This window comes from Agelaius phoeniceus, chromosome 3 (assembly GCF_051311805.1).
Source record: "Agelaius phoeniceus isolate bAgePho1 chromosome 3, bAgePho1.hap1, whole genome shotgun sequence".
NCBI lineage: Eukaryota > Metazoa > Chordata > Aves > Passeriformes > Icteridae > Agelaius > Agelaius phoeniceus.
The window spans coordinates 46,786,024-46,812,074 of NC_135267.1; the positions used below are offsets into that span (position 1 = coordinate 46,786,024).

Genomic DNA, 26,051 nt, shown 5'->3' on the forward strand with positions numbered 1-26,051 from the left:
TCATTATATGATCACTATGAGCAACAGCAGCAGAGATCCACATACAGATTTGGTTTTGGTATGAATCCACCTTTCTGAATGGGAGGCTTGTGGATAAATGATCACAAATCGGCGTATTTAAAGGTAATGATTTTATGGGGGAAAAAAATGTATTTATTTTAATGTACCAAAGGATGAATAAAAATAGGCACTTTCTATTACAGGTTTTTATTACTAAAACTGAGTTTGTTATGGCCCTAAAAACTAAATAAATATTATCCTCTGTTTAAAGTAGAAGTTTAGTTTGAGTATGAATGTACTGAACAAGGGGTGAAGAGAAAGTGAGTAACAAGAATAAGGTTATGAAAAAGGGATCAATCAGTGTTGAGGTAAAAATAAATATACTAACCAGTGAAATGACTCTGAATATTTTCAAGTCGCTCAAATCAAGGGTAGTGCTGTGACTGGAATATGACAAATGGAATATTTAATCCATTCTGAAGTCCTGCATATAGGAAAGTAATTGCAAATTCAGGCAAATGACATAAAACACAGTCTAGACTTAGGAAGATGCTGTCAGAGTAACCTGGTTGAATTGCAAAATTTAATCTAAAAATTAGATGGCCTTATGTATTTAAATCAAATCCTCTATTGAGATGCAGTGCCACAAGGAAAATCTCTGTTATGGAAGGAAGAAGCTTAGCAGAGAAGTTAGTAGATAAATTAGTGTGGAGTGAATGAGGAATCATCTGAGAGGGATGATTTTTTTCAAGTAATGTTTTTAGGACTGATGTACTTAAGCATTTTCATTAATGTTATTAGCTCAAAACAGGGACCAGATCTGATTAGTCTTTTAAGGTATTGTAAATAATTAGGATAATCAGAGCACAATAAAGCAAGAAATTATGATGATGATCCTCAGGAGTAGATAAAAGGAATAATTTGAAGTATAATGGTGTACTATAAAAGTTCATGCACCTTACAACAGATTACACACTGATGAAAGTTTACTGAGAGTTTATCAATTCAGAAGCATTAGAGGAGAAGGAGGAGGATCTGGGTGTTTTATCTGAAGGAGTGGGAGAGTCGAGCTGCTGATGAATTACAGCTCTGAAAAAGAGAGGTGTGGTTATTTGTGTTATGGTCATTAATGAAAGATACTAATGTATATCTAGAATAAAATCTTGTATGGTATATTGTGTAGATTTACAGTCCATTTTCATCTAAGAAATAAGAATTCACCAGGAATAGGTCCATTGAAGGTCCAGTGAGGTAACATACATGGGAGCGATGTCTTGAGAGGAGTAAAGGGACAGCAAGACGTCTTTAGTCTATTGAAGAGACTGATGAATAGGCATCCAGTTACTTATTTTTCTGAAAGCATTCTAGCAGAAGAGGTGCTAAAGAGCAAATAAGTATTTGGCTAAAGAAAAATGTATAAATAGATAATTAATAGATTTAGTTTAGAATTAGAAGGGAGAATCTGGAGGAATCCTTTAATGGGTTAGCAAGAGAAAAGTTGTGTTTGGGGCAAAAAGCTTTGGTTGCCTTGGGATAAAAGGGATTCACAGAATTCTGTGGCTTGTACGATGCAGAATGGGAACCTGTTCCTACATGCCCAGACAGTGGTGCTTGGCAGCATATGTTCTTAAAATTTCTCCTGTTGAAGGATCTTCTTTTGAAGAGTTTCAACAGATTATGGGAAGCAGATGGCTTTGCTTTTCCAGGTACCACTCTTTGTGCCTTATCATGTCTTCCTTCTTTGTGTCATTCTGCCACTTTCTATGAAGATGAAAGACAGACACTTCCAGAATTACTCTAGGTCCTGTAGAAAGAAAGAGCAGAGTGGAGTTTTTACACTGAGGTGTAATTATACTATGATTCTATTTTAACTGTCCGTAAATTACATACCTTCTCCCCAGGTCAAGTCTGTTTTGCCTGCAATGGTAAATGTTAGGCAGTCTTTCTGTCCTGACCCATCACCTTTTCCATCTTATTTTCTGTGCCTGTCCTGTTGAGGAGGGGGAGTGAGAGAGCAGCAGGGTAGGGATCTGGAAGATGGCCATGGTGAACCTGCTTCTTCTGGGCTTTGTGTTTTTAGACACATCCGTGGTCTCAACAGGTATTGTTTGCAAGCTTTTTGTCTAAAATTGTAAGTGTTTTTTTCATGCTATTTGAAGATTTGAAAATTGCCTGTATTAGTGCACTGCCTATTTTTCAACTTGTAGTGTATTTTTGCACTTTTTTTTCCTGCTGATTAAGCTCTTTGTAGCTTTTTAACTGAGGATTGAAAAAGTTTTTTGCTGTGCTAGCATTTCTTAATCATAATTAGTCTATACAAAGAAGTAAATCATAGTTATAGACTCAGAGTTCAAAGAAGTAATCTTAAAGAAAAAAAAAAAGTAAGCAGAATGTTTGATTTCAGAACTATTATCCTGCCATTAAAAAACAACAAATTTCAGTAAGTCTTTTTATTTTGTTTCGACTCCTTTTAGAAGAAGCTGTTTGGCTTGCTTTGGCTGAATCAAAAGGTTGATAAAAGATGGTGTAAAGCCTTTCAATTAGATTGCTTTGGTTAAAACTCAGTCCCAGGTGGAAATGACTAATGCTGTTCTATCTTGTGGTTGCTTAGTGATAATTGTGCAATAAATTAAGCTTCAGTCCAGCTCTGGTAGCTGCCTGGTGTGTTGCCATAGTTGGTACAGTGTGCTTATTAACAAATTTCAGCCAAGGCCAGGGGCACAGTAAACCTGGAAGCAGCATGGGTCACCTCAGGGGTGGTTGGAGGGTTCTGGCCAGAGCAGGGTGAGGGAGCCAGCAGTTTCTGCTGCAGTTCTGTTCTCTGGAAAAAGTACTTTGTTGGTCAAGGTTGCCTGTTTATCTAAATACACTGGCTGTGCTGTGGAGTGGAATTGTTTGAGACACTTGGGAAATGCTTCAAATTATTCGGTTCAACTTAGTAATAAACAGAATGAAGTAATAAGGATAATACTCTGGAAATGTTTCCGTAGCTTTTGCTCTTTTTTTATTGTAACAATTTCTGTTAATCAAAAGAGTTGTAAACACTACAGCACATTTTAGCTTTGATTAATTTTACAATTATTTTAAAGCATAGAAATTTATTTGTTGTTACGTGCTCAGTGTTGTGTTGATTTGGTGTTTTTCTTTATGATTTCTTAGTATTCATGTGAAATATCATGGGAAATATAATTGCAGCACATATCACTGATGCTGTTTTATTTGTGCTCCATGTCATCCAGTAAGACAGACTTATTTATTCATTAGATGCATAAATTAGGTAGCAGAAACAGCTAATGCTGAGGTGTCTTTTTTGTGTATTTTTTGCATCATTAGTTTTCAAACGATCTTTGTTTTTCTTTCAGATCTTGAAGGCTGAATATGAGTGGGCATATCAGGCTGTTTTTCAAGTAATTCTGGGGTTATTAGCCAGTCCTGAAAATTTCCCAAGCAGAGGTCTAATTTTGGGTTCCTAGTTTTGAACACTAACCCATATTCAAAAGTTTTTGCAGATGTTTCCTTTATTACTTCCACAAGAATATCCTCTGACATGCACTGGGTAACATGCCCATTTGCTAAAGGTAGATTTCTCATTGCCTGCCTTACTTTAAGTCCATTGATGCTCAGGTTTGATGCTGCTCTCAAGTGACCTTCCTTAACACAGTACACAGTCTGGCTCTCCAGTTTTAATCCCTTTAATTAGTCTTTAAATGACTTCAGAGAGCCTGTTAAGTACCATTCATTATGGTGGTTGCTTCCATGGTCTGCAGGTACAATTACTCCTCACCTAATCTGACTCTGCTGCTGCTGTTCTAAGGAGCAGCACCTAATGCAGGCCCTGTAGCTGTGCACAGCCCTCTATTGCAGCTGCCAAGCTGATGTGAGTGATGCATTCCTCATAGCACTTCTTTGGTTTATGAGTTAATTAAAATGATAATGGAGAAATATCCAGCTGAACTGCCTTAGAAATAGCATTTGCAACTCTATATCCATCTCTCTCTCGCTGTCTCTCTCCCCCTCCCCGTGTGTCACGTGTGTTCCAATTTTAAATGTGCTCTATGGTCCAAACTGCCATTAGGACAAGCATCTTAGAGTTTTGCTCTTCTATTTTTATTCAGTATTATTTGTTGGTAACCATAGCTATCACTTTGGGAAGAAATTGCACTCCTTTAGTGAGCTGGACATAGTGGGACATCACTGTGCTGTACTGCAGTATTAGGGAATACTTAAAATTATTTACCTTTAATTAACTAACAGTTTTCTACAAATAAAGAAGCTGCACTCCTGAAATGCATACTAACTTATCATCTGAGTATTACAAATGAATATATTTCCCTCTGCCCATTCACCTTTGCTCCATAAGAAAAAGATGGTATAATGGCATGGTCAAAGCAAGTGTGTGTCTTGGTGATTTGGTGTTTCTTGCTGATGGTGGGTGACAGCAGCACAAGAGCTGTACCATTTGGTGCCATGCACTGTCCTTGTCATTTCCCTGCTGGCAAGCAAGAGCTTGCACTAAGGGATCCCCTGCAGGGGCTGCTCTGAGGAAGCCAGACTGGGGAGCCTGGGCTGTGCGCTGCAGGACATCAGTGCTGGAAAAAACCCTGTAGGAAATGCTTTCCTGTGCCAAAGTGCTGCCTCAAAGGCTTCAGTAAGGGAGTGTTGTGATGGTATATGAATTTGAAAGGCCTTCTTACTGTCATTTGGGAGTGAACAGCAAAACTTACCACTCAGTTACTGCAGTAATGTCAATGTACAAGGTGGAGCCAGAAGCTGGTGGTGTTTATCTATATGCTTTGTGAATTCAAGGAAGATGAAGAGGTCTTTAAGTTCTTTTTTCACCTTCAATATTTTGAGAGTAAAGATGTTTCCTAATGTCTAATTGGTATAAATTATGAAATTGTGAGGTTTGTATGAATATGATTATTGATTTCTTTTCCCACATCTTAAATCCATGTGACTCTTAAAGGCTGACCGCATAGATGCACATGAATTTGCCATGCTTTCCTACTAGGTTGAGCATTATTAATGAGTTCCACCTTGCTGTGATAGCACCACACTGATTAAATGAATTAGAAAAAATGAGAGCTACTTTTAGCAAGTCACTCCTGCAACCTGTGCTTGTTGTTAATTCCTCTAAATGTAGAAATTAATTTATAGTTTGATCTCCTTACATAAAAAATGGACATACTATATGTTTATCTGTGTTCATTCTTTCATATTTTAAATGTGAATTGAAGCTAATGTTTTTTTAAACAGTAGTATTATTAACCAGAAAATTTTAGCTTTGTGGAAGAACATTGTGGAGAAGAATATAATAGCAAATATAAACAAAAATAGAAGAAAACTTGCATTACTGAAGTACTTAAAATTTTGCAGTATTTAGTATGGATCAGGAAAGACTAGTTAACAGAAAGAGCAAACAAGTACAATATAGCAACAGAAGTTTTAGATAATGAAATTCGAAAAACTCATGTATAAGCTTCTGCTAAATTTTACAGAGCAAGAGAAAACACAGTAATGGCTGGGGTAGGGTTGTACCTGGTGTAAGTTACAGTTTATCTTCTCTAAACACAGGGTTTAACCTTTGATTTTAAATTTTCTTTCCTGCTTGTAAAAAAGAGAGAAAGAGATCTTTTAAGTTGTAGAGGTTGATTGTATACAAATATACCTCCTAAGCTATGTGTCTAAAACAGTTTACTAACAGGCCATATGGAATATTGCATATTTGATGTTAGAAGTAGTGGATCTAGTCTAAGCAAAATGTAAATGGCATTGCTGATGTCTTAAGTTTCACTGGGTTTTGTTGCTTTATCTTGTATAATGTTCTGACTTGTCTTCTTGGTTTTCTTTTGTGTAGAGGTATTTTCTGGTTGGAAGTAATCCTGCAGAAACCAAATACCGCGTTTTGAAAATAGATCGCACTGAACCGAAGGATTTGGTTATAATTGATGATAAGGTAAGTGCCTCTGTATTTTGTTGCTGGGCTTTTGTCCCAATTGTTTCAAATAATACTGGTTACTTGTTGGAAGCACTGAAATAGGAAACTAAGAATGTAGAGCAGGCCTTTGGTTTATTGTATATTTCACAGATTAAGCAAATTCTCTTATTCTCTGACATGAAACAATATTTAGCTATAACTTCTGTGACTTTTTCTTTTAAAGCATGTTTATACACAACAAGAGGTGAGGGAACTTCTCGGTCGTTTAGACCTGGGGAACAGAACCAAGATGGGGCAGAAGGGCTCTTCTGGGTTATCTCGAGCTGTCTCTGCTTTTGGTATAGTGGGTAAGTGTTTTGATTGATTTTGTAAAATCTTTTGTTTTCCTGGGAGGTGAGGCTTATTGTGTCACATTGTATATCTTTCTGTCTCCCCCAATTTTATTTATTTATGAAACTAAGGAGAATTTAGAAATTTGTCGTGCTCAAAGTAAGTTTCTGTGTATTTTTTGAAAACAGGTGGTCAGTATAGGAGTGAAAGTTGTGCTGTAATCAGTCTTTTTCTTTGTCACTAAGGGACAGATCTAGGAAATAGCCAAACTCTAGAAACTTGGTTGAAGATCTTACCAAATTCAGCTGATCTTAGAATGCAAATCATGTGGAACTTGGCTCCTGAATTCCAGAGCTCACAGAATGCTTTTTAAAAAGAAAATGAAAGTCAACATTCTTTATTAGGCTATATTTCTTTATCACACACTATTCAGAAAGATAACTTTTCAGTTTGGTTAACTTTTTGCAGTGACATATTTAAAGATTTCTTTTTCATGTTTGAACAAGTATAAATGACTGGTATGTCAGCTGAATTTTAAAATGCCGCTCAGCTGTCCATAGTCCTCAAGCATTGCTTCAAGGATTTAATGACTTCTAACTTCATCTGAAAGGCACTACTTTCCTGCCTAATGTCTGATACTGAGGTCAGTATATTGATGGCTGATGTCTCTAAAGTAAATGTTAATATGTGCTGTGACAGCTCTCAAAAATACTTTGTGGTTTATTAAAGTCAATATACACCTGGACATCTAAAGCCAAAGCTGCAGAGAAAGTGGAGAATGCAATTACTTTAAAGGATGCTTCCGAATTTTGCATAACAATCAAAACATAATAAAATACTATTCTAATCCAAAGTGGCAAATTAAGCAAACTTCATTCTTCATTCCTTTTGCCTTTGAAGCATTTTGGAACTCATCAGTACATCCAGCTTTTCAGAAATTCTTCAGATGGTGTTTATGTTTCTTACTGATTTAAGAGTATTGATAATATGGATAAACCTAAAGGAGCTTCTAACAGCCTTGCAGTACTGGGTTTTTGGGTTTTTTTACACAAGCAATCAGTGCTTACTGTCTAAATATGTGATAAATATTTGGTGGAAAAGTGGTTGCAGTCAGTTAAAATTTTGCATCCCAATTGTATGCCTGTTTATACATACTGTTCATAACAGGAGAGTTTCTATTCTGTACCTGCACAAATGTATTGGATAACAGACATGGTATATGTATTTCTAGATTACTCTTTAGAAGTAACAGACTCTCTATCATATTATATACTTCCAAATTACATGATTCAGACCATATCCATATAAACATGTAATTTGAAGGAATGCAACTGGTTGTTTATTTCTGCCTCCTGGCTCAGGTCAGAAGAACAGGGATATTTTTTCCTAAAATTGTAAAGAACAGCTTTGTTCTGTCCTCTGGTTATTTCATTAACCAGATGCAGTACATTCAGTGCACTCAGAATGGGGGTGCTGATAGACTGAGTTCTGGTTTACTGTGTAGTGTTTAAAAGTGAAAATTGCTTTTAAAGGGAGGGACCAGTCCAGGGAGAAAGGCTCAGTTCCTTGTCAGACTTTTTTATATTGTCTGGTGAAATTCAAAGGACAGAGACTGTTCACATAAGTGATTTTAGTACCTGGAGGATACAGGAAGAACTGTGACTACTATTTAACAACTGAAATTCAATAGTCTGCTTCAAATGGAAGGTTTGTTTCTTATTGTCAGCAGGGCCTCCTGTCTTTGTGCAGGTGAGAGCATTTTTCCAAGGGGGGCTAATAAGGTGGAAGAAAAGATTGCAGTTCGTTCGATCACGTTGCAGCCTCCAGCAGTGACAGGGAGGAAAATGTGTGCTCTCCTCATCCTTTACTTTGTACTGCAAAGCTAAAAGAACTGAGTGTAAATACAAGTAAAACTATGAATTGTGAGGGTCCATTTGTATCATATCATCATCATCATCTCCCTCCCCAGTTTAATTTATTTGTTTATAGTACAGTAGTGAGTGAGTTTCAAGCTCTCAACAACCTATCAGAGCAGCTACCTCCAATAGCTAATTAATGTAATTTATTACTTATTAAAGCATATTACTGCTGTATTGTACTGTATTAGTACCACATTTGAGTTCGGGGTGGTTATGTATTTCTGTTTTTAATTTGAATTTCTACATTTGTGTTGTATTTAAAGGTTTGTTACATTTTTTCCAATCATATATAATAAAAGTATCCAAAGGAGGCACTCCATGAAGAAGCATGGCTATGCCCTGCAGGGAATGAGAGTGGAGACCTCAGAATCCATCTTTTTATATCAATAAAACCAGACGCTACCTGTTCTACCTTCTTAGCCTTTTGTGTTTCAGCAGAGTCAAGTGTTGATATCTGAGAAAGGGAACAGGAAAAAAAGGAGTACCCCTGATACTCTGAATGGCTGATTTGGGGGAAATACTCTCTAGTCAAGGAATTCAGTTAAGGAGAGAGAGCACAGAGGTGTTGTTTTACCCACAACTCCTTTTCCTGTTCTGTGTCCCTCCCCAGCAGAGAGTACATGAACCTGAAAAGAAAATTGGAGTCTGGGATTCTTCTTACCCTAGAAAATTAACCTTTAGTATCTGAGGTAAATAGTGTGTGTCTCACTCTGAACAATGAGAGTCCTGTCAAAAGCAAATACAAGTATGTTAAGTAGACAGAAACATAGTCCACATTTTCAGTGTCCTAACTTTGCTACCAAGTATTAAAAATATCTACAGTGGGAGGGGAAATAAGAAAAAACTATGTATTTTATTGATTAATGGGAGTGAATTTTAAGACTCTGTGTGTGTATATATATATATATATATATATATATATGTGCATATAACATTCAGAACAAATAAAAATTCTTTGATGTCTTGAGACAATCCTGATACTGTTTTGCTAAATATGTTTTATCAAATAAACACAAATATACAACTAAAAGCATTATAATACTGTTTTAACAGGTTTTGTCAGGTTTTTAGAAGGCTATTATATTGTGCTAATAACAAAAAGAAGAAAAATGGCAGATATTGGAGGTCATGCAATATATAAAATAGAAGATACAAATATGATCTACATTCCAAATGACTCTGTAAGAGTCAGTCATCCTGATGAGGCCAGGTAAATAATGCTGGTAATTAGTGTGTACTTTTTGAATATTTTCTAAGCAATGTTGAATTGCAACTGGGAACTTCAGTCATGGGTTTTTTGTATTAGTATGTCATTCAAGCCATTTTATCTTGTTGTTTGGAAAATAGACTACAAGTTCCATGGCGTCTAGCCTGGAGAGTAAATACAGCTGTCATTATCTTCTAGAGTTTATTATCCACATCTCCATGTCACAGCTAAGTTTAGTAAATCTGCACCAAGAAGTGTCAAATGTAAGCATTTTGTTCCTGCAAGGGCAATGTAATGCTAATATTGGCTTGTACGATTTGGGGCACTGTTCTTTATTTAGTAGCTTTTGCATGATGTTAATCTCACCTGAAGAGATCTTTTGTGCCCTTCAAGAGGTGCTGAATAGATTATTAAATGATTCAGTGCTGTCAGCATCTTGTGAATGTTGCAGTTGTAAAGGGTGGTGAAAAGATTCACTGGTAAGTTTAACAGCTTCTTTCTTTTCAGGGACTTTTTTATGAAGAGAGAAGTTTAAGCCTTTGTTTTTATCAGGATAGGGTGACTTTGTTTCTATGAAATAGCAAGCAACTGGTATCAGTAAACTATAATCAGTTTGTACTAAGTGTGAATAGTCAAAAAGTGATGATTTATGATAAATTGATGCCAGGTAAAGAACCAAGCCAGTATTAAATATTAAAAAAGCTTCCACTTTAAGGTGGGATTGATCCCAGACCTCAGTCTCTCCTCTTAGGGTGCAGCAGACCATGTTATCTAACCTACGTATTTATGGTGTCTGACATTGTATTATTCATAGACAATGTAATAGTTCCTTCTGGGAATTTTCAAGGCTATGACAGATTTTACTAGATATTTCTTTTATTGTTCATTTATTTGAGAGTAATGGAAAAATTTTATTTCCTTTGTAGTATTTTTGAGAGTTTTCTTTTTTAAGTCCTGAAAAATTTAACGTGCATAAATGGAAAATAGAACCGCAACTTTACAATTGTGTAAAGAAACAGAGTATGTGTATGAGTAGATATTAGTTTTGTTTTCTTTAAAAAAAGGGTATTTTATTTATTTAATCCATATGCTGACATTCGAGTTTAATTACCTGTCAAAACAAATTACAGTAAGATAGGAAAGGAACATAGGGAAAAAAATCAATATTTATGTGTAATTTCTTTTCTGTGATCCTCTGAATGACATCTTATAGTCTGTCTTGTTAAAATAATAATTTTTCCTCCAACTTGAATTATTTTGCTAGGTATCTGAGAATCTTTCAAAATGTGGACCTTTCTAGCAACTTCTATTTTAGGTAGGTATTAGTTATTATTCCTTTAAAAAATGTGCACTTACACTTGCTAGAAGATTATAGATTTTGTTTTTGATACCCAAGACTTTTAGGTTGATATTCTGGAGAAATAAGACACATGATCATGCTGCTTGTCCATTTTCATCTCTGTATTTTGAACCTGCTTTCTCCTTTAATCAATTGGCTAGGAATTTAGTCTCCATTAGCTTAAGAAATATAGAACTTTTAATGGCATGGAAAAAAGTAGACACTGAAACTACTGTTTCCACTGACTGTTCAGCCTTGCCAGATTATGCAGAAGTTCTTTCTTTGGAAAAGTATTAGGTTTCAGGGGAGGTTGCTTATCTTGTTATTTATTCTTTATTGATCCCATTTTCCATAAATAAAGCTTTGCCTTGACTCAGGAGCAAAGGTAGAGAAATAGATCCTCATTTAAGATACACCCTAGGTGGGGTATGTCTTTCATAGGGCTTTTTAGCAGTTCTCTTGTTTATTGTTTCATGAATGCCATATCTAAGACAAGTTTCTGTGTCCCAGCTACTATTAAATGAGATTTTTGGGACAGCACAAAAATGGGAGAAATGTGGTGGTAAACTTGGCAGTAGTGGAAGAAGACTTGAAGACTTTCAAAAAAAACCCCAAAAAACAAAAAAAAAAAAAAAAAAAAAAAACAAACAAAAAAACCCCAGAAACATCCCTCTTGCAATCACCAAAAGGTGTGTCAGTCTAGAAGATGCTTCCTCTTGGAAAATGAAGGCTTTCACAGCTGGATCTGTGAAGATAAAACCTACCCAAGTTTTATGTGTGTTTCATGCTTTGGCATGTGAAAGATTTTTTTCAGTGTAAAACTTGAGTTTTTCTTCCATGCAAATATATGTTTAGTTTTCAGTTAAAAGAAGAATATAAACACTTTTTCAGTTTTTGTAAACTGTAAACAGTTTCTGTGTTTGTAAAGCTTCTTTTGGAAATCATTTGTATCATTTGCTGTTATAGAATCAGGATCTGTGTTTCTTGTTCAGAAGTCTTTTCTATAAAACAGTACTGTGTTAAATATAAGTACAGATGTAAAGTAAGGGCTTTCAGAAAATTCCTCTGCATCTACAATTATTAATAAATGTTAACTGTCTATCAGTTACAGCTATGATCTATCTCACTCCCTTCAGTATAATCTTACTGTCCTGAGAATGCCGCTTGAGATATTAAAAACTGAAACAACCCAGACCCGACAAGAGAGTTTTGATATATTTGAAGATGAAGGACTTTCAACACAGGGGGGAAGTGGTAAGAAAATTCATCTAATTAAACTGATGTTGTTGGACATGAGTGCATTTAAACTATGTTCCACTTAGGTTTACTTTTGAGAAATATTCATGTCTTCTGTTGTTGGTCAGTAGTGTCCTAACAACTGTGAGTTAATAAAAGATTTTGTGAAGTGCCAAATACATTTCAATGTGAACAATGATTTCTAGAGGTGTGTAGTCATTGTTTTAAGCTACATTGCAATTGGGGAAGATGACTCAGCATGCTGACATTTTCCAGCAATTGATTACTTAACTGACTTCTGAATCTCCCAACAGGAATGAGTTACAAGGAGAGTGGGAAGCAATAACTGATTAAGTACCATTTTTTACTGACAACAGAGGAACTGTATGAAGTTAGCATCCTCTTACTGTAGTAACCCCTGTCAAGAAATGTAAGAAAAATTTCTCATTTCGGTTGGAAAGTTCAGCCTTCAGTTTGGATCTAATGTATTCATAAGAGTATAAAGATGAACAGCCAGAGAGAAAAACTATTTTCTCTCCATTTTTCTTCATGAACACATACACAGAGTAATTTTCTCCTGAAATTCTTAATATTGGATTTTATTCTGTTGAATGAAACCCCCATGCCCCCAGGAAAAAGATGTTAGTAACATGGTCATATATATCAAGATACCAGCAACTGGTTATCAAATACTACAATATCAGAAAGGACCATAAGGAATGAAGAGAGCAATAATTCCTCTTCTGCAAAGACTCTAATCTGGAGTATCCCTCAGGACTCCTTACGAAGGCACTATCTCTTTTATGTCATTGTAAAAACAATCAGAAATGAAGATGCCCTAACCTTGACCCCATCAGCAGTGTGTGCTGCTCACCTATATAATCATAGAATATGTGTAACAAATAGCCACCTGTCATTTAAAAATAAATTCTCACCAAAGTAATGCCACTAGTAGTAAGAAAGAGGAAAAATTGCTGGCTAAGTGCTTGTGACCAGCTTCTGCTGACTGTCTAAACCCCATCATGAAAATATTTTGTTTACATCAGTTTTCCCTGGGCTTACAGTAAGTTGGGTCTAGGTGGCAATAGTTTGTTCAACAGCTGCATTTTCACCTGCAGTCTGTGAGAAGAACTCCTGCTATAATTGGCATTCATACTGCTACAATGTAATTTGTCCTGTCAGAAACTTCATTTGAAAAAAGTGTGAAAAAATATAGGCAATAGAATTCTTGTCCTCTTTCTTCTAAGTTTCAGATTAATTCAATTCCCTCTACCACCTTTCAATGACAGTTGTCACATCTTGGTCCTGATATTTGAAAGAGAAGACAACTCTGATTCCAGATATATCAGAAACAGAATTTTAATTTGTAGGTCTACAATAGATGTGTTTCTTCGTGTTAGTGCAAATTAGGAAGACTGTGTTGAATTGTGTGAAAAAGGATTGATGTTCATGATCTTCCAGAGCCTTGTAGGTAATTAGAGGTGACCTAGAATTGAGAAGCTTATAAAGTCCTTCTGTATGGAGGAATTCAACTGGAATTCACAACTTTATTTCCCTCATTATCAAATCCCTTGATGCTGCTCTGTAGAGATCTCTTTTTAATACTGAAGTATATCAGTAACTTCTGCATGAAGGCACTCAATCACAACAGTGACTGGCAACTCTAGAAAAACTGCAAATCCTCATAAAAGCTGGATAAAACTTCACGTGCCTGGAATTATCTGTGTTCGGCAAACCTCAAGGATGCAAGTAAATGCTACACTGAGTTGCAGTCAAGGGAAAATCAAAACAAAGATCCAATGTCCTGGATTTTAAAGCAGGTGTGTTTGTTTCTTAATTGCTAATGCATTTCCACTGTAACGACTTCCTAGGTGTATTTGGGATTTGCAGTACGCCTTACAAGAAGTACGTGTGGAATGCCAAGCTTCTGGAAGCAGTAAGAAGTGCTGTTCATCGTGACTGGCTGCTGTATATTATTCATGGATTCTGTGGACAATCAAGTATCCTTCAACTGTCGTAATGAATTTTGGTTTATCAATTTTGAAAAAACCCAGTTTGAACATTGAATTATTTCTTTGTCATATAAATACCATTCAATTTTATACTTATTGTTTAGCTTTTATTTTCATGACTTTCTAAGTAAGAATTATAGTTATTGTAAGAGATCCTATCACAGGTAGACTGCATTTTCAGTGAAGCTTTGTTAATAAGTGTGGGGTTTAGTAGTAAAGAACTTGAGAGGATTTTTTGGCTCAGCTGTATTTTTTTGCAGATGTTTCAGGAAAGAGAGAAAAGCTAAGCAGAACTGATATGCTGACTGATCTGGTTTCAGCTGTTTTTAAACCATGACATTGCCATAGAAATGCTCTCCTACTGATCTTCTCTAAAACATTTTTTAGTTACTGAGATTTGCAGAAATTCTTGTATTTACTGTCTTTCTGTTGAAGTCGATGATGGAACTTCAGCCCTGCTGTGTGAAGAGCACTAGGACGTGTGAAAGTCTCTTTTCTTGACTATATACTATTTTAAATGGTTAAAAGGGTCTATGTACATTGTAGCAGAAGAAGCAAAAGTCCAAATGCATATCACAGTCCAAAGAAATGTCAGGTTATGTGTTAAGAATTTAGTATATTACAAAGATACTCTGTTTTATTCACCAACAGTATCATGTTAGCTTAAAATTTCTGGGGAAGCAAAAACAATTATGACATTAACATTAGTGGTGTCTGCAAAATTTGATTTTGCTGTTTTATGATTGTAAGACTGTTGGTCATTGGCTTACTCCTCAGAAAAAAAGCTAGATCTGCTTTTATATACCACTATTTCATTTGTGGTCTTACTTAATCAAAGCTGGATCTGACTGCCAACATTATGCCTGCAACTGCAGGAGTGAGCAAATATCTTCTTAATTCTTTCTTGTGCCCCCCTAACACTGAGGAGCAATGGTAGTCACACTAGGCTCTGATTCTGTTTGGTTTTAGTAAAATGGAAAAAGACTGTAAAAAAGCCACCACTGCATCAATAGCGTGTTTGCCTCTGGGTTTCAGTTATTTTACTCAAGTGGTTGCAAATTTGTATATTTTTCCAAACAAATAATTAGAGGGTAACCAATACACTTCATCTGAAAATGAAGCTCCCAAGTTTTAATCCCAGTATTCACAAAAGCAGCATTTGCAGTGCTAGGTGTATCTTGTATCCATTTCTCCTCCATTGTCATTTCATAAAATAGAAATGCTGCTTCTCTTCTGTAGGCTCTGAAAAGTGGGTGATGTATTGCAATGTACTTGCTTTTCAAAGTTCTTAAAACAGATTGTTGGAAAGGGCAATGTTCTCTTCCAGTTGCAAAATAAGTCTGGAAGTGATACCACTGTTAAGGTGATTTTAGTAAATCAGATCTATCAGTTTCATACACTTTTGTTAGACCTTATTTTTGCGTGCATAAAGTAAGTGAACAAAAAATTGCATGTGACATGTAAACCTTAACTTCTCTTTCAAGAACTGTTAATATATGGCCGCCCTATATATGTCACTCTGATAGCCAGAAGATCAAGCAAATTTGCTGGAACACGTTTTCTGAAACGAGGAGCAAACTGTGAGGTAAATCAAATATGATTTTAGGGGTTGTTTCCTCCTGCCCCTCCCCATTATGAAAGCTTGAACTTGACTGACTGTAGAGCTGAAATAGTTTGGAGGATTGTTAAGGGTTTGGCTATAAATTATGCTATTAGATGATATTATCACAGGTATCATTGCATTTTTCGTTGGCATAATAAAATTGTTCCTAAAATAATAAATATAATAGTTCTACATAGTTTTGATTTTTTACCACTTGGTTTTTTGGCACTTGTTTTGGTTTTTTAAACTTAGAGATAATGTTATTTCCAAACTGAGGGAAGAAATAAAAAATTGGTAATATTCATTAGGGACAAATGGGAATTTAACCTTCAGTGTTGTTCTCACTACTGTGGTTCAGTGTCTCACAGTTTAACTGTGCTCTGTTTGTAATGATCAATTCTCTGTACTGCATGCAGCTTTGAATGTCATGTCTACATCATATGTGTATTTCTGTTTGGTTTAGGGAGATGTTGCTAATGAAGTGGAAACTGAACAAATACTTTATGATGCTTCAGTTATGTCATTTTCTGCGGGGAGTTATTCTTCCTATGTTCAGGTTCGAGGGTCTGTCCCTCTGTACTGGTCTCAAGATATTTCAACTATGATGCCTAAGCCACCTATAACACGTGTGTACAAATTATTCTTTGTGATAGATTATGGTTAGTGCTGTGTCCTAAAGGAAAATCTGAGAGAATAAGTGAAAACTGAATTTGCAAAAATGAGCAAATTGTCTGTTCACTTGTGCTTTGTGAAGCCATAATTCAAAGTAAAAAATTATGGAAAAAATCTCAATCTTAGACTTCACATTCAGAAATTAAATAGGAAATGTTTCTGTTTGAAGATGTGAGCTTTCTTTGTATTACTTTGTGTGTGAAGTTAGCTACATTTATCTTAGTATTGTGGATAAAATACTAAACCTGTTGAAAATGGTGGAAAATGTCTGGGCTGAGATTAATGGGGCCAGAATAATTGTTCTGTATTGGCATTTCATGAAAATTTAAGAAGCTGCCTGCAATTCGGCAAAGGGAGTATTTTTTTAACAGCTTTTACATGAAAAGTGGGGAAAGTATTTAACTGTGTCATTACTACCAGAGAATTAATGCATCTTTTGTGTAGAGTACTATTAAGGGGAAATTCTACAGCTCATTTATTATCATCTTCAATTTATGTTTGTTTCAGTGGACCAAGCAGATCCTTATGCACATGTTGCTGCTCTTCACTTTGACCAAATGCTTCAGAGATTTGGCTCTCCTATTATTATATTGAATCTTGTGAAGGTACAATATTTTGAATATGTTCTATGTGTTTGATTTTTAATATTAAGCTTCCTTCTGTAGAGTTACTGCATAATTTTGATTATGTTCTAAAACTAATATTCGCTTATAAGTGAAATATTTTTTTCATAAATCTTATCCTACAGGATATAGTACATAACTTTGCTTCCACTACAGCCCTTCAAAAACAAGATTTCCCATGTTTAGAGATTTCTTACAGTAATCTTTCACTGTTCTTTTCAGGTTTTTGCTATTACCCGTTAGATCTAAGTCCAAATAAATTTAACATTAAATTTAAATTAGCACTGATAACTACTGAAATAGTATGGTTGCATTCAAAGCAAGATTGGAACTAGGTGATCTTAAGGTCTGTTCTAACCCAGACCATTCTGTGGTTCTATGAAAACAAATTTTATATTCAGGCAATGGCAACACAATTCTGATTTTCAAAAATAATTGCAAGACTGGGAGGTGGGAGCTGTTGTTTGCCATCTCCTGCCAGTAATGAAGAAGAATTTCCCTTTTCCTCCTGTATTCCACAACTGAATGGAATGCTTCCCTTTTGGCCTGTGTTTTTTCTTCTCTTTTGTGGTTCTCCATTTTATCTACATAGCCACTTTTATTTCTGTGTTTTCTTCTTTACGCTTACAGTATACCATTTTTCAGCCAATGATTATGCATGTTTGAAACAGGTGGCTTTTACTACTAATAACAAATGATTGTTAAAAACCTAGAATGTTCAGATTTTTCTATGATTTTTCTATCTTTTCTGTTCTTATTTTTATTGTACTATTTATGAAGAACTGCCTGCTGTTGCTACAGCTTCCACTTTTGATTTCCATTATATATGCATACGTGTATGGGTTATATGCAGTCGTTAATGAAAATTTTGATGTTAAGTTCCTTTTCTTTTTGCTAAAGGAACGTGAAAAAAGAAAGCACGAAAGGATTCTCAGTGAAGAACTTGTTGCTGCTGTGACATATCTCAACCAGTTCTTACCCCCAGAGCATGCAATTATATATATACCCTGGGATATGGCCAAATACACTAAAAGGTAGAAGTAGTATTTTCTATACTAGTGCTTGTGACTGAAATGCACATATGGAAGCAAATGTTACTGAATAAAACAGCAGCTTCCAAACAAAACAAGGAAATGTGATTTAGGATGATCATACATCCTTTTCTGCCTCATTCATGTTTTTGAATCACAGAAAGTTTGGTAGAAAAAAATCTGTATGATGTAAAAATCAAGGCGTTTTAGGTTTTTTATGTCTTCTCCTTCTAGTTTATATAATGTTTTTATCAAGAAGAAGCAAAATTGCTTAGACATAGTCAGTCTTTCTGTCCTGTAGAATCTAAGAGAACTATAAGCATAATTACAGTTGAATGAATAAAGCTGTGATATGGGCCTGTTTTTAAATAATTTTTGTTATGGAAAAACTTCTTATGTAGTGAGACTTTTTTTAGTATTAATGTATTTTGACTATCTCTTTTTTTCCCCTCTCCTCAGCAAACTTTGCAATGTCCTTGACAGACTGAATGTGATTGCAGAAAGTGTAGTGAAGAAGACTGGATTTTTTGTAAATCGACCAGATTCCTACTGCAGCATCTTGCGTCCAGATGAAAAGTACCTATAATTTATTTGATGCATAATGAATAGCACCTATTCCTTTGAAAGCTGTTAGGAATTTCTATGTGTATTAAATTATTTGTTATTTTAAGACTGACTAAATTACCAAGTGACTTCTTTTGAGGCATACTAATAAGATAATTGTCATCTAAATGTTACTGAATCTGTTGTTAACCAGTGGATTTTATGGTTTTATAAATACAAAATATAAAACTTTTTTTAAAATAGAAACTGTATTTGCTTAGACTGCTGCAGATGAAGTCTCTCAAGTCACTGAAAATTCAGAAGTAACAATTTGTCACTGAGCAGATCAATACCTGATATGATCTGTTATTTTATTAAATCATTTGAAAGTAATTTTGTTTTGTTTCTTTTTCAGGTGGAATGAACTGGGAGGTTGTGTTGTTTCCACTGGTCGCTTGCAGGTACTAAAATATACTTCTTTAGTTCATAGTGATGTAGGTCAGCACTTCCAAAGAACAGTGATTCATTTCCCTTAAATGCCTGATTGGTGACTCACAGATTGCTCTTAAATTGATATTTATAGTACATATTATTATGGCTGTCATTCCTAGAAATCTAATTGGGAATTAGGGTCTTAAGTTCTTGCATGGTACCCCAAAACCGTGTGGTGTTGGAATTGTATCTTTGCTGGACTTAGTCTGAGAAATGCTTGTATTTTAAACTGGTTTCCATTACTGTTCAGTCTGTAATGTTATCAGTGCGGTGAAAGTTAAACCAGCAGCATTTTAGCACTGTGTCATAAAATGTTCTACAGAAGCAGTGAGGAATAAGCACATACTTAACCCTGGTAACATATTCATAGACAGGAACATGGGTTACTGACATTTTCACCAGTGCTGAATATTCTGTACATTGTTACAGTTTCCAGCACTAAAAGAAAATAAAACTAGAAATATGTCTTCCTTTACGGTCAGAAAAGTACTGACTAAACTACAAACCATACAATATCAAATTTATACCTGAATTTTAGGGTTACATACTCTGAACACAGGGCATATTCTTAAGATTTGACTTGCCACTCATAATTTTGTGTTTCTTGTAAGTTAGAGAGCATGTGACCATTCCTGCACTAGCTGATAACTGGGATATGTTTGTTGAGGGAAGATAAACAGCAGAGCAGATAAAATTTGACATAATTTGAGATTTGATAAGACTTAGCTAGTAGCAAAAAAGTAATAAGCATGACTGTAGTAATTTGTTGATTAAGATAAATCTTTCATTTGGATTGCTTCACCAGACTGGAGTCCTCCGAACCAACTGTGTGGACTGTTTAGATCGCACTAACACAGCCCAGTTTATGGTGGGGAAATGTGCTTTGGCCTACCAGTTGTATTCATTGGGATTGATTGATAAACCAAATTTACAATTTGATACAGATGCTGTAAGGTAAGATAGATTAAAAGAGTGTGTCATGGTTTTAAATGTTAATTTTGAGTCAAGAGATTATGGAGAATTATGTCCATGTAGAAGAAGCGTACAGTTATTTCTGCTGGAATGATTTCATGTTTATTTGTCCATGTTTAAAACATCTTTGATATTTGAAATCATGAGAAAATCCTGTCATGCTGAAAGTTCGATTTTCTGGAAAAGAATATTAATCAGTCTTATGATATAACTGCTTGACTTCATTCTTTTTATATGCCTGAACTTAAAGAGATGTGTTTTCCCTTGAAATAATTTAAGAAAACCTCTGCCCCAGTCTTTTGCACTTGTTTCAATTGCTTGAGGCAAAATGCTGACTGAGAGTGAAAACTGAAGTAAATACATACTTCAAGGAGAATGCCAAACTGGTAATTGCATATAAGTTCATCTTACCTTGCTATTTCCTACTTTTTCTTTGGGAAGATTTCATGGTTTTTGATTTATTGAAGAAAAGTTTTTCAGCAAAATTGTTCTTTCAGATCAGGTGTCAATGGTATTTATACAAGCATCCTCAAACTCTTTACGAAAACCCAGCATTTGTATTGAAATGCTTTGGGGTTAAGGGTAAACTAAGCTGCTTAACTTGTACACATGCTTCAGAAATTAATGTAGGGGTCTTTAAGGTGCTGTGCTTTTACTCTTTTAAGCTGTTGTTGTGATTATGAAACCTATGGCTTCATTGCTGATTTTTACTAGTGGTTTGATAGTTTTAGAGCATGGAGACCTAACTTGTATTCAGAAACCACAAGTAGTTTTGCTTCAGTCCCCTTCAGTCCCCTTGAGATATACCTTCAGCTCCTCCTCTTTTTTCCCATTAGTTTCCAGCACTTGCCTGGTGCCTGGAGCTGGTATGTGCTGCACAAACCACCTCACCTGCAGCATGTTGGTTCTCTCGTCAGGTGGGTGCCTCCTGGCCTCTGCCTGGTGGCCAGGGAGAGCACCCACTAGTGGCTGTACCTCTGATCCACCATGTCCCAGGTGCTGGGAGCTGCACATTTACCTCTGGGAATGAATAATTCCTGCTGCCAATACCAGTTGCTGTGCAGCCTCCTGGGGCTACTGGTCAAACAAAACCAAACCAACCCACCAAACCCAAAGAAACAAATGAGATTCTCATACATGGTATTGTGCTCTTTGAACAATGTCTGTAGAGGCAAGTGGGCTTGGGATTATTTCTTTGGTTTTTTTTTTTTTTGTCTGTTGTTTTGGGGTTTTTCTTTTGTTTTTTTAAAGTTACTTAGCAGATGTTTCCTTCTAATTGATCTTTTTGTACTTGACCTTGGACAGAAGATTTGGTGGACAGCTATTTAGTTTTTACAGAAATGGATTTGCTGCTCAGAGAAGTGCTCTTCATCCAGCTCCTTTCCAGTAGAACTTCAGTCAGATGGTTGCTAGGTTACATATACAATACTGTCCCTTTTGTTGGAAACTTTATTAGGGGAATGCTTTTGTTGTCTTTTTCTGGTGCTTTTTAAAAAAACAAATTATTTTGTTGTTTGTTTCTATCTTCCTTTTCACTCCCCAAGGACTTTTTTGCTCAGCAAGTATTACATGTAGATGCCTGAGTTACTTTGTTTTCCTATACTGATGTGAAACACATTCCAACAAGTTTAATGACTGGGTTTGCTTTTTTGTTTTGGGATTGGGGCTAATTTTGTTCTGGTTTGGGGGTTTTTTTTGCCTCTTAACTAAACTGCCTGTCTTTTTTAGCAAAATATCATCCTTGTCATTGTCTTGCTCAAGCAAGGCCATAGTCTCCATTTCTGAGAAGCACCCACCTGTCACTTATGTTTTAGACTGAGCATCATCTCCTTAAGATAGCCTCTTTTTGTCTTGTTTTTGTCATTGATAGGAAGCTTATTTAATTTGTGCTATTTGAACTAGTCCCAGTTTGGATAGTGTCAACTTCTTGATGCCAAGAACTTTTTAGCCAGCTCTCCTAAGTCAATTCTTATCCAATTCTTTTTGCTTTCTACTTACATCAAGATTTTCCAGCTCCAGCAAATTTTACCTGACTGCCATACACTTTTCTTACAAGTCATGTTTATTCATTTTGTACCTTTGAGTCATCATTATTGTAACAGAGATTTTTGGAAGGTAATGCTAACTTCATTCCTGATGTACTTAACAGAAGATGTAGCCTTGAGATATTGATATATTCTGTCCCTTGCTTAGTGACGATATATTGTTTATTTTCTCCCCATTAAGTAGTAGGACATGTTAATCTTCCTCAATCTACAGAACTGCATACGCTGTGTGAACTTCTTCTTTTATATTAAAAAGTAATGAAAATCTCAAAGTCTAAACCTTCTTAGTAATTATTATGTCAGAATAAAATTTTCACATATTTATCTGAATAAAGGCAAAGAAATTGTATTGCACTTGCAGAAAGACTTTATTATATTTTCTCTTTTAAAATTCTGTTCAGAAGTTTCATAGATGACATATTTTGCTTTTCCTTCAGATTATTTGAAGAATTATATGAAGATCATGGGGACACACTTTCTCTGCAGTATGGAGGCTCTCAGCTTGTCCACAGAGTAAAAACTTACAGAAAGATTGCTCCATGGACTCAGCATTCCAAAGATATTATGCAAACACTCTCAAGATACTACAGTAATGCTTTCTCAGGTAAATTTATGTGCTTTCTTTCAAGCCATTGTTTACAAAACATCTTACTCATGATGTTTCAGTAATCTACACTATGACCTTATGGCAGAGTTCCTCTATACTATAATTTCCAAATAATTTTGTAACATCTCAAATAGGTATTCTGATTTGATGATATATTTATTTATCCTGTGTTGTAGCATGCATCCCTTTATTTAGAAAATGCACAGATGTAGCACTGCATCTGTCAGTGACATTTGTAGATCAATAGAGGAGCAGGTAGGTGTTGCAGAGTTTTAAAATGATGGACACAATGACTTCAGCAAATATAAGGAAACTGGTAAATCTAAACATGAGTAGAAGGCTTCATGTGGAGTATTTCTTGTGTTGTTTCTGAGAGCTCAAAACAAAGCAAGCTGTAATGCGCGTAATATTTTTGTGTAAATAGGAGCTACAAACTGTTAAATCTGTGGTAGAAAAGATAAAATTAAATTCAAAAACCAAGTAAAAAAGCTAGTTTTTGTCATTCAAATAAACTGTAAAATATTAACTTATTCCTTTATTAGCTCATGTCACTCATTAGTTGAACACTGAGTGTTCTACTTTCTTCTGGGCAACATTGCTAAGGGAAAACTTCTTTGAAAAATGCTGAGCCTTATTTTATGAAAAATTTTAAAAAAACCAAACCTGTGGTGTGTTTAGAAGTCTTGCAAAAGATCTAAAAGAATGATCAAAGGATGGTCTAAGACATGTCAGAAGTGCAAACACTGAGTGCTACTGTGTTATAAATATTCTGTCAGTCCTCTATTACTCTTTTTCACAAAAGTTGCCTAGCCAGGGGTGGAGGTACCTTTTTTTTCTTTGTCTTAGCAGATTGCAATTATTTAGAGACTGTGAACTTTAAAACAGTGAGTTGGACAATGGCTAGAAATACTTCAGTAATCTGTTTTCTTTGGCTGAAATTATTGCTTTTGTATATATAACAATGTTGAGACCACACCATTCAGAGTAACTTTTCTGAACGTAAACCACATAATTTGTGTATCATTTGTCCAAACTAAATGGGAAATAGAGAACTTGTTTATTTCAGTGATGCGATCTCTTATTATTTGCATTGGCAATAAAGTCGGGCTTCATCAATTCTTTTGAGCCAAAGGTAGCACACTTGCAGTGTCACCTGTACTGTGACATAGAAGGTGGCACAAATCTCTGAGCTGTTTATGCCAGCCAATGAAATGGTTAGGTAGAAGCCTGAGCAAAGTTCTAGGTCCACATCTGGGGCTGTGGTCTGCTTGCAAGTATAGTCATGATATGCCTGTCTTCTAGTAATAAAATAATTTGTTACAAAAAAGATGTTACAAAAAGAAGAAAAAATTGAGAAATAAATGAAGTCCATCTCGTAATCTCAATGAACTTGTAGGAAACTACACAAATAAACATTAGTCTTTACTGAAGTCAATGCTATCTTTGATTGAAATTTTCTTAAAAGTGCTGCACACTTTCCCCAATTTACTTAGGATTTTGGTATTTGATCCCATTTGAGGCAAATGTTTTTGGTGCTGTATGCATTCCTTGTGTTTGAAGATGACATTGCTGAAATGTAGCATTCGATGTTATATTTACTTTGTTGCATTTTTAGTATGGAGTTTTAAAATATTTGTTTCAGTGAAATTTAAAGGTTCGCTGTCCTACACTGCCTGTTCAGAGGGCAACAGCTAGCTTGTTAATGTGGCAAATTAAGAGAGATCATTTTATTCTTTAAGTTTTCTAAGAAAGCAGAGAAAAAGGAAACAGTTTTAGAACAAGGTGCTGATTTGCTGTACTGCTTTTATTATTATTGCTATTAATCATATATCCTTTAAAATGCAAATAAAAATCTGAGGGCTAGCTAGTTCATAAATCAGCATTTCCTTGTGTTTCTGATCCGAGAAACGTTTTTTTAATGCTTGTGTATTTTATGTACCTGAATTAAACAGACTCAGAAAATTTTAGTGATTTGCTTGGGGTCATACATTATATAAGATTCAGAGCAGGGCTGAAAGAGGCCTACTATCACTGCTTCCTAAATAAATCTCTTAGCCACACATTACTGCTTGTCTATCATTCAAAATACATGAATCTAAAAATAATCTAGTCTTATAAGAAAGTGTTTTCATCTGTTGACCTCAACACTCTTAGGATAATTACTACTAATTAAGCTGTATGGATGAGAAAAAGTAAGACACATATTGAGTGATAATTTGGTGGAGCCTAAATTGATGGTTTAAACCAACAGGGAACAAGTCCAAATTACTAAAAGGTGTTTATGAAATTTAATCATTTTACTATGTGTTGGCAAGAAAATCCCAAAGAATTAATCATTTGTATGTTTTGTTGGAAACTTGTGTTGTATGGATATTGTTTAATTTCATCAAGTCATTTTTCAGTTATTTAGGCTGCAGTAAATTCACTAAGGTATGTCAGATTTCTTGAAGCATGCCTTAATCTATGCATGTGCTTCATGCACACATGCAGGAGACAGAGTTGCAGTGTGAGGTCTGACTTCTGCCAAGTCTGGGCTCCTGAGGGAGAAGCCAAGGGAAGAGGCAGCGTTGGTACCAGCCCCACGTGCCCTGCAATGTAGCAGCTCTGCTGTAAATGAAGTTCCATGGTGCTGCTTGAAGCCCAGAGGGCCCTGCAGCAGTCATAGGACACACACTCAGTCTCTGATGAGCAAAGAGAAGCAGTGTCTGAATGGGCCTGAGCTGTGCAGTGCTCCTGGTGTTAAGTGTGCCTCTTGTCTAACAGATGCGGACAGGCAGGATTCCATCAATCTCTTTCTGGGAGTGTTCAAGCCTGCAGAAGGAAAGCCACATCTCTGGGAACTTCCCACTGATTTTTATTTGCATCACAAGAACACCCTCAGTCTGTCACAGACCAGGCAAAGGTATTTTGCTGTCTTATTTTTTGTTTTATTTGGTACTGCTCTAATACATTGTAAAAAATACATGTTGCTAAGCCAATAATTAGGGCAGCCTGTGAAAGACTTGCTTAGTGTTTTTTATGTTTATACAAAAGCTTAAAAACCACCTTCAAGAGATTACCATAAAATGCTGAATGTTGGTGTTTCAAAGGGTTTGTTTAGTATGTTAATTTCCTTTGGTACTTAAAAATAAGTTTAATTTCATATGAAACTCAATCATTCAGTGTGAAATGCTTCAGTGTTGTACTGAAGTACAGTTACTACAGTTACATTAATATATAGGTGCATTCTTCATTGTCAGATTTATTAATGGTTGAATTTGAGATTATATGAAAAGGATAACATTTATTTTTCTATGTACTGCACTTAGTCTGCAGCTGTCCATTCCAAAAAACCCATGATTTTCTGCCTTCCTTTCAGCCTATGTCTAGCCTGTTTTAAGACTATTTTTCTTCATTTGCATTCCACTATAGTTGTATGGTAATAAAGTATAAAATTTTAAAGTAATTCAATTGCTTCACAGAGGGAAATTATTTTTTTAAGA

At 35.4% G+C, this 26,051-nt stretch overlaps 1 protein-coding gene across 4 annotated transcripts in view; it reads left to right on the forward strand.

The window, feature by feature from the left end:
• The window catches only part of FIG4 (FIG4 phosphoinositide 5-phosphatase), a 51,125-nt gene that overhangs the window by 4,483 nt on the left and 20,591 nt on the right, over positions 1–26,051 (forward strand). The window contains exons 1-16 of one of the 4 annotated variants that reach the window (XM_077175193.1): positions 1,602–1,706; positions 5,858–5,956; positions 6,162–6,285; positions 9,241–9,397; positions 10,659–10,709; positions 11,839–11,987; positions 13,841–13,969; positions 15,466–15,566; positions 16,048–16,210; positions 16,764–16,861; positions 17,780–17,913; positions 18,370–18,486; positions 18,869–18,914; positions 19,751–19,899; positions 22,400–22,566; positions 25,333–25,471. In XM_077175193.1, coding sequence (XP_077031308.1) covers positions 1,689–1,706; positions 5,858–5,956; positions 6,162–6,285; positions 9,241–9,397; positions 10,659–10,709; positions 11,839–11,987; positions 13,841–13,969; positions 15,466–15,566; positions 16,048–16,210; positions 16,764–16,861; positions 17,780–17,913; positions 18,370–18,486; positions 18,869–18,914; positions 19,751–19,899; positions 22,400–22,566; positions 25,333–25,471 — 1,841 coding nt within the window. In that variant the 5' untranslated portion in view covers positions 1,602–1,688. Of the gene's footprint in view, positions 1–1,601; positions 1,707–1,987; positions 2,102–5,857; positions 5,957–6,161; positions 6,286–8,797; positions 8,877–9,240; positions 9,398–10,658; positions 10,710–11,838; positions 11,988–13,840; positions 13,970–15,465; positions 15,567–16,047; positions 16,211–16,763; positions 16,862–17,779; positions 17,914–18,369; positions 18,487–18,868; positions 18,915–19,750; positions 19,900–22,399; positions 22,567–25,332; positions 25,472–26,051 lie in introns of those variants that run through there. The other 3 variants (XM_054628723.2, XM_054628722.2, XM_054628724.2) reach the window with 3 other exon arrangements.